General features: G+C 28.8%; 2 protein-coding genes across 3 annotated transcripts in view; one reads left to right on the plus strand and one right to left on the minus strand.

Moving 5' to 3' along the window:
* LOC107883931 overlaps window positions 1-7,846 on the minus strand; it is a 25,054-nt gene that overhangs the window by 5,399 nt on the left and 11,809 nt on the right. The window contains exons 7-10 of the mRNA XM_016804938.2: window positions 1,729-1,768; window positions 1,624-1,649; window positions 1,441-1,476; window positions 930-971 (exon numbers count right to left, since the gene is read on the minus strand). Coding sequence (XP_016660427.1) covers window positions 930-971; window positions 1,441-1,476; window positions 1,624-1,649; window positions 1,729-1,768 — 144 coding nt within the window. The remainder of the gene's footprint in view (window positions 1-929; window positions 972-1,440; window positions 1,477-1,623; window positions 1,650-1,728; window positions 1,769-7,846) is intronic.
* LOC107883932 lies at window positions 2,266-5,687 on the plus strand. Of its 2 annotated transcripts, XM_016804940.2 has the most exons (3): window positions 2,266-2,866; window positions 5,115-5,387; window positions 5,445-5,686. In XM_016804940.2, the coding sequence occupies exons 1-3, from the start codon at window positions 2,842-2,844 to the stop codon at window positions 5,561-5,563; spliced, it is 417 nt and encodes a 138-aa protein (XP_016660429.1). In that variant the 5' UTR covers window positions 2,266-2,841; the 3' UTR covers window positions 5,564-5,686. The 2 variants fall into 2 exon arrangements, with proteins under 2 accessions (XP_016660429.1, XP_029346790.1); XM_029490930.1 differs by lacking the exon at window positions 2,266-2,866 and having other exon boundaries at window positions 3,726-5,387; window positions 5,445-5,687.

A 7,846-nucleotide genomic window follows, 5' to 3' on the forward strand; every position in this document is an offset into this window, starting at 1 on the left:
CCCCCCCAAAAAAAAAAAAAAATTAGTCAATTATGTAATCTGAAGTCAACAAATACCTGCCAGATATTTTGGTGATGTTTTTACTTATTTTCAATTATCTATGGCTAGCTGTTTGGTTGTTGACCTACCGTTCTAAAATTCACACTAGTATTCCCCCAGACAATCCTATATGTATGTTTCTAGGCGAGTTAACAATATCTTAGAGAAGATATTATAAGCTGAGTTTAAGAAGACTATGCATCTGTAATTATGTGCAATCCATACTATCCCCTTTTTTTATACAGGGATATGGTTCCTTCATTTCAATTTTTCCGGAATTTGTTCTTCAAAGATTCCAGATCTGCTCAATATTTATTTGAATGCAACAATTTAACGAAAAATATATTGGATTATACCATATTCTGGCCTTAACTTTATAGGATAAAATTAAAATATATTGTGCTAAAATGCTTATGTCTAACGTTACTAAACTAAACGTCATATGGACCTTGAAATGCTGTCAACCAATTAGACTGATTGTTGTACAGTACCTCAAATGTCCTCCATAACTCGTATATATATTTATTTATTTCATATGGCGTTTTTAAAAAGGGCTGTTTTCACCAAAAAGTCCGGGAGGTCTATCGACGTTCGGCCGCCTGGTTTGTGCTTAGGAGCCTTAATTTTACCGTATTAACAACACTACTAGACATGGGGGACCACGATAAGGTACACTACACCCCTCCTCCCCCAACGTATATATTATAACATTTATTATACTAACATATAATGGAATAATAAGACCAAGATGTATACCTGTGTTAACTAATAAACAGTATAGGTATATTTATATATAAGATTCTTCAATATTTATAATACAATTTAAAAAATGATAAAATATTTCAAATTGCGTAACAATTAGTATATTATATAATGAAAATATAACTTACTGTATTTAAGATATAAATTTATATCAAATCTATACAATTGCCCTGAAATATAATGTTGTCTTTACTATATTTGATTTTAAGATTTCATGTCTAAATTATATGACTCGAGTTAAATTATTATCAAAAAGTTATTGTTACCCATCTATTATAATTTATAATATATATCATATAACATGTATTACATTAGCAACTTGATATAGTTTTTTTCTTATGAAATTTTAAAGACGTAAAGTTGTTTGATTATTATATAGACTTAAATTACTAATCTTAGTGTCTTACATGGGAAAGGTTTTAAATTTTGCAATTAAGTAGGTACTATGATTTCACCTGGGCAAATAAACTTGGTGTAATTCATTATTTTGGTATAGTGATTTTTTTTTATAATTTTTGGTAGATGAATGTTATGTTGTTATTGTTATACTTAGTTATAACTTATACTGAATACTTAAACTTCCTAGTAGGTAACTATTATACCTGTGATAAATATTTTAAAGTGAAATGAATTACTTACAAATGGATGTAAATCGTATATATTGATCTACTAAATCTGAAAATCAAATAAGAAATGATATATATAATATATCTGCCCTGATTTGTTACCATTTGTTATTATATATTTTATAATGTAACTACTTATAATTTTAAGGTTTACCACAATCAGTAATATAGCTATTGCGGTAGCTAGGTAACTTACATTTTCTAACAGAAAATACTGCGGTGCTATCGTACAAAATAATGATGTATTAGTTTTGAATTTATTCATAAACAATCCAACCCCATGTCATATAATTTAAATTACCGTTGATATTCCGTCTCGTTAAACTTGTCACTAATCAATACTATGAATACAAAACAAAAGATTATTTTAATATCTACTATTGTGTAATTTCAAAGTTAATTCAATTTTAGTGATCAATGATTTTGCACAATATTTTGTACCTATGTATTTATAACTGTGGGTATTGGGTATCATTATTTATTAAGTAGGTACATTAAAATAAGTCATGTATAAATTAAAATACATATTTTAAGAAAAGAAGTATCTATAATACCTGGGTCTAGGCCAAAATGGTGAAAAAATTTACCGCGAATGTAAAAATCGTGAATTGATAATAGCGTAAATAAAACAGCGAATTTCAAAATAAGTGATCATGCATAATAATGAAACTTAAAATTATATATAATTTTAAATATCTCGCAGCGAGATAATTTTAGGGCAAAACCCTATGCAGGTAGGTCACAATAATATTGATATCGTTATACCTACTGATATCGTCAATATGCTATCTTAATTATTATTTTATTATTTAACTTATATATCTATATAATAAAATTAAGTGGCGGGATAATCGTGACCATTTTTCTCAAGAGATATTAGACCGATTCAATTTATTTTTTTTTCAATACATTCTTTTTGTCGAGAAGAAGAACGTATCGCCAATTATATTCGTGTCAGGACGCCACCGGTAGGGGCTCAAACGGGGATTATGAGATTTATGATTGAAATTTTCGTTTATTAATGGTTGCTATTGGTTACAGGAGAAATATTTAGTAGAAATTAGTATTTATTTGTTATTAGTCCCCATTTGGGCACACCAGGGACAAGCATGAGTAATCACAATATTTTAAGAGTTATATTTTTTTACGCGCAACGGAGTGCACGGGATCAGCTAGTATATAAATATATATATATATATATAAATATAGAAAAAATGGAAAAGGTTGTCAATCGCGTTATGTAATACCTATATATGAGCTGACACAATTTAATACAGTTGTAGACCGTAGTTCGACAGTGCGAATACTCCACATGATATAATCGGTACTGTTCAAATAGTACCTGGAATAGCCGGTGCAATGCTTTCAGTTCATCATAAAAACACACTATACGAAGAGTTCGGACACGTAACCAATGCGCACCACCTATTCTGAAAACTGTGAGTGACCTTAAAATTGCTGATGAGCAGGGCTGTGAATTTAATGCATTTGCATGTTTTTTTTGTTACACTGTATAATAAAATGGATTCGGCCAAAATTTGTTTTGACTTATTTATAGTTTAAATACCAAATCTTATTTTGCATATTTTTGCATATTTCATGGGTTAGGGCATATAAATGCATGTTTTAATAATTTTTTTGTATAAATGCTTTTTTTCGTAATAATGTAATATTTATATTTTTTCGGTCAATCTGTTCTAAATCGATATTAAAATATGAAATGTATTTGTATAAACTATGACTCTTATAGTTTCATGGAAATTGGAAACTATTCTATTTTTACTCGAGTATTCAACTTGTATTATTGACTTTTGTACTATTGAAGTCGAGATTAAACAGTTCTCAACAAAACCAAAAGATTTCAAAAAATATGTAATATTTCAAAAATATTAACTGGCGAAAAAAAGAATGTAGGTTTGGATATACCTACGACCTACCAGAAGATTCAACCAGTAGCGAAATGATGTACCTATTTCAATTTTGCCCCAATAATTTCGTCAGACGTAGAATGCGTCTTTTCTTTATATAAAACTTTGTTGGCACCAAACAGGAGGTCTTTCGAGTATGAAAATCTAAAGAAATTATTGATTTATGCTACAATGCAATAACTAGATCTCGTATACTACGAAGATCAAGACTAGTCAAGCCCAAAAAATCATATACTCATATCAGCTATATCAATGTGTCACAATACTAATAATTAAACTAAAACTAATAAAAAATTATAATGAAAAAAAAATTAAAATAAAAGTTACATTTTTGTGTTTTTTTTGCATATTTTTGAAAAATTAGAGCATATTTTAAAAAGTTTTAGAGCATATTTTTATGCATATTTAATAGTTTTTAAGTGCATTAAATTCATAGCCTTGCTGATGAGTATACAGTATACTAAAACGATGAAAGGAGAACAATTTTGGAACAAATTTACTTTACTGGACACCCTTTTTTTTAAATTTTTTTTTTTTAAATACTTGTTTTTTTATGCTGAATTAAAAACTGTTTGAAAAGTTATGGAAGTTCAAAGTTGCAGTGATTACGGGTGTATCGGAACTCGTCGCTGCGCTTCGCAAATCGAAAATATCCCCCGATTTGTTGTGTAAAACCACCTCAGGTGAATCTCGGTCTCCCTCAATATTGCGAAAAGTTACCGTTCAAAGGTTATGAAAATTCAAAGTTGCAGTGATTACGCGTGTTTCGGCACTCGTCGCTACGCTCCTTGGCGCCGTCGCTACGCTCCGCAAATCGAAAATATCCCCTGATTTGTTGTGTAAAACCACCTTAGGTGATGATCCTCAATAATGTTTCTAAGTACCTAGTGTGGGCAATCTCTCGTCGGTCGTACATTCAAAATTTATGGAAATTCAAAGTTGCAGTGATTACGCGTGTATCGGCACTTGTTGCTACGCTGACCACGCTCGAAACATACTTAGTTATTACGATAAAATCGTAGATAAAGAACGCATTTAAAAACTATATTACCAATTATTACCTATATTATAGGTAATAGTGTTTAAATTCGTTCTTTATCTACTATTTTATCGTAATAACTAAGTATGTATCGAGTATTGACGAAATCATCACTGCAACTTTGAACTTTCATAACTTTTGAACGGTAAGTTTGCGGGAATTTTTTCAAACAGTTTTGAATTCAACATAAAATAACACGTATTTTGGAAAAAAAAAAGGGTGTCCGGTAAAGTAGATTTATACCACAATTTTTAATATTTGACAGTGGAGCATCACAAGATCGAGTTTTAATATTTTCGACCGAAAATAATTTAAAATTAATGGATCAATCAACTAATTGGTTAGTCGATGGAACTTTTAAAACGTTACCTTCACTTTTTTATCAGTAATTCACTATTCATGTACTTATTCAACAAGGTGGCCAAACAGTTAGTCCTACCATTTATGCATTATTAACCGATAAATCTCAATTAACATATTATATACGTTTTTTTTAATATTTATTAGAAATAAAACCATCTTTAAATCCTACATCGGTAATAAATAATAATGGACTTTGAACATGCCCCAATCAATGCATTCAAAACTGTTTTTCCATATTCTGAACATCAAGGTTGTTTTTTCATTTTTCTAAATGTATGTGGCGACAAATTCAAAATGTTGGTCTAGTTGAAAATTATATTAATAATACTAACTTTGCTCTTCATATTCGTATGCTAGCTGTTTTGGCCTATGTTCCACCGGATAACGTTATTAATGCATACGAAGAAATTTTAGAAACACAATTTTATGTTGAAAATGAAGACCTGTTAATGTCATTCTTGGATTATTTCGAGGATAACTGGGTAGGAAAAATAACAGGAAGACGAAAAACTCGACGACAACCAAGACATCCTATTGATATTTGGAATTGTCACTATTCAGCCAATAATGGTCTTCCAACAACAAACAACGCTGTTGAAGGCTGGCACAGAGGATTTACATCTGTTATTGGTTCGTATTATTTTATTAATAATTAGTATCTTTAGTAATAGAATACATATTCTTTAGGCACAAGCCACCCTAATATATGGAAATTCATTGATGGAATTAAGAAAGTTCAAAATATAGAAGAATTGAAACGAGAGCAGTATAATGCTGGAAAACAACCACAGAAAAAAAAAGTATGAGGACTGTAATAAAAGAATTCATGCATTAATTACAAATTATAATACTAATGAGAATAAGAACTTCATAAAAGGTATATAGCATATAATTTGTCACTGAATGCCTAGATATAATAATATTTAAATTGAATATAATTATTTTATTTAAAATTATTATTATTACTACTATAAATACTTATCATTAGAACTTAACGATATTATAATTATAATGAATGTATTCAAAAAATTTATAAGAGACACACTTAAATAAACACTAAATATAATGATTTTTCATTTATATTCCATGATCACTCCATATTTTATTGTATATGCTTTACTTTTTTATATTTATTAATCTCATTTATAAACTATTTTTATCCATTTTTTATTGTAACAAATATGTTTGATTTTTACACTGTGTGATATAAGCAACCCGACAGACAGATGTTTCTCCCTATTATGTATTTTCGCTCTTTTTTACAACTCGCTATTTTTATTTACGCTATTATCAACTCGCGATTTTTACATTCGCGGTAATTGTTTCGCTATTTTGGTCGGATACCATAATACCTACAACTAAACCAATATGATACCTACTCATATTTATGTGTACCTATAAATACAAGTTGGTACCTATACAACATATTCTAAAATATATATTTATGTTTTATATGCTGAATTTAAAGGAACTTTTATTCATTTTAAAAACACCCCTGTGTGCAAAATATTTTCTCATAGACATTACATATTAGTCACATTGAGACATGGGAAGTTAATAATTATGACTCAGGGACTACTCTGAGACACTACCGTGACGCTTAATGCCCGGTTTTGAGAGGTTAATTCATGAGAAGTCACAAAATAATCATCTATATTTCATCACATTATAACTTCTATGAGAAAATCAGTTTGAGATATCACACGGACTTTGCATAAAGTGCACAAAGTCTAGGGAAAAAAAGCAAAAAAATGTATTCACCGTAACTTGTCCGCCGATTGATTCACGAAGATTCGAACAGGCTACCCCTACGGCCTACATTTATGGACCTACGCCTAACCTATTGGGACACTACCTATCAAGATGAAATGAGGATTGTAATAGGGTGTATATAAAATACATAAACAGTCACAAGGTATATAATGTAATAGAAGGTAACTTTTTTGCATTATTACTAACTCCACTTATCCCCCCCCCCCATTTTGTGGTACCTACAGCAATAACTAATAAGGATTGTAGGATTGTACCTATACAAGGTGATTCTTTTATCATGAAACACTCATTATTTCAAAAAGTATTAATGTTTTTGAAAATATTTTTTTAATCGTTCAAGTCATATTTAAAAATATAATTTTTTAATAAAAACGTTGTTTTGAAACCATGTAAAAAATATTTTTTAAAACATTAATACTATAATTTGGCCCGAAATTATTTTTAAGAATACCTAAATGAAAACAGACACAAATGCATATCATACTATGATGAATTGTAAACATTTGATATTACACAATGTTTATGCCTTAAATTAATAAATGTAGTCATTACATCATACCTTTATTTCTAAATTATGCAATAATATATTTTGTTATGATCTCTTTAGATTGATAAATATACATATATGTTGGTAAATATATATTTATTTCATGATTAAATAAATGAGTTGAAAATAAATATACTATTAAATATTAATACATTACACGAAAAATAACAAACATAATTTTGTATTTTTATTGAACAAAAACGACGAACTTGTAATTTTTATTTTAGATTCTGAACGAAGTGATGAATGTATTGATTTTACAATGATGTGTGTTTTTTAGATTCTGAACGAAGTGATGAATGTATTGATTTTACAATGATGTGTGTTTTTTTTTTTTTTTTTTTTTTGTGTCTGACGACAACTTTTGGAGCAGTAAAAATGCTTCCATTTTCAAAAGTTGTACCTTTTCTGAAAGGAAAGTGAATCTAGTTGGTACTTTGGGGGGTCAAAAGTGAAAATTTCCCAATACTTTTCAAAAGCGGCAGGAAAAACCTTAAAAAAATAACGGAAAAACGCGAATTTTTACGCAAAACCAATTTTTGACAAAAACGAAAACTTAATTTTACTGTAACTCAAAAAATAATTATTGTAAGCACTTGAAATTTGCAACAGATGTTTATATTAGCGTTGTCTATACGGGGTTAAATTTTCAAGTGTTTCGACTTTTTTTGAGCTATTTATAGACAAATGAAATTTTCAATTTTCTAAGTATTTTTTTTTAAAATAACGATAAAAATTTTTGGGTTGGATAGGAAACTTTGAAAATTTA

Source organism: Acyrthosiphon pisum, chromosome A2 (genome assembly GCF_005508785.2).
Source record: "Acyrthosiphon pisum isolate AL4f chromosome A2, pea_aphid_22Mar2018_4r6ur, whole genome shotgun sequence".
Taxonomy (NCBI): Eukaryota; Metazoa; Arthropoda; class Insecta; order Hemiptera; family Aphididae; genus Acyrthosiphon; species Acyrthosiphon pisum.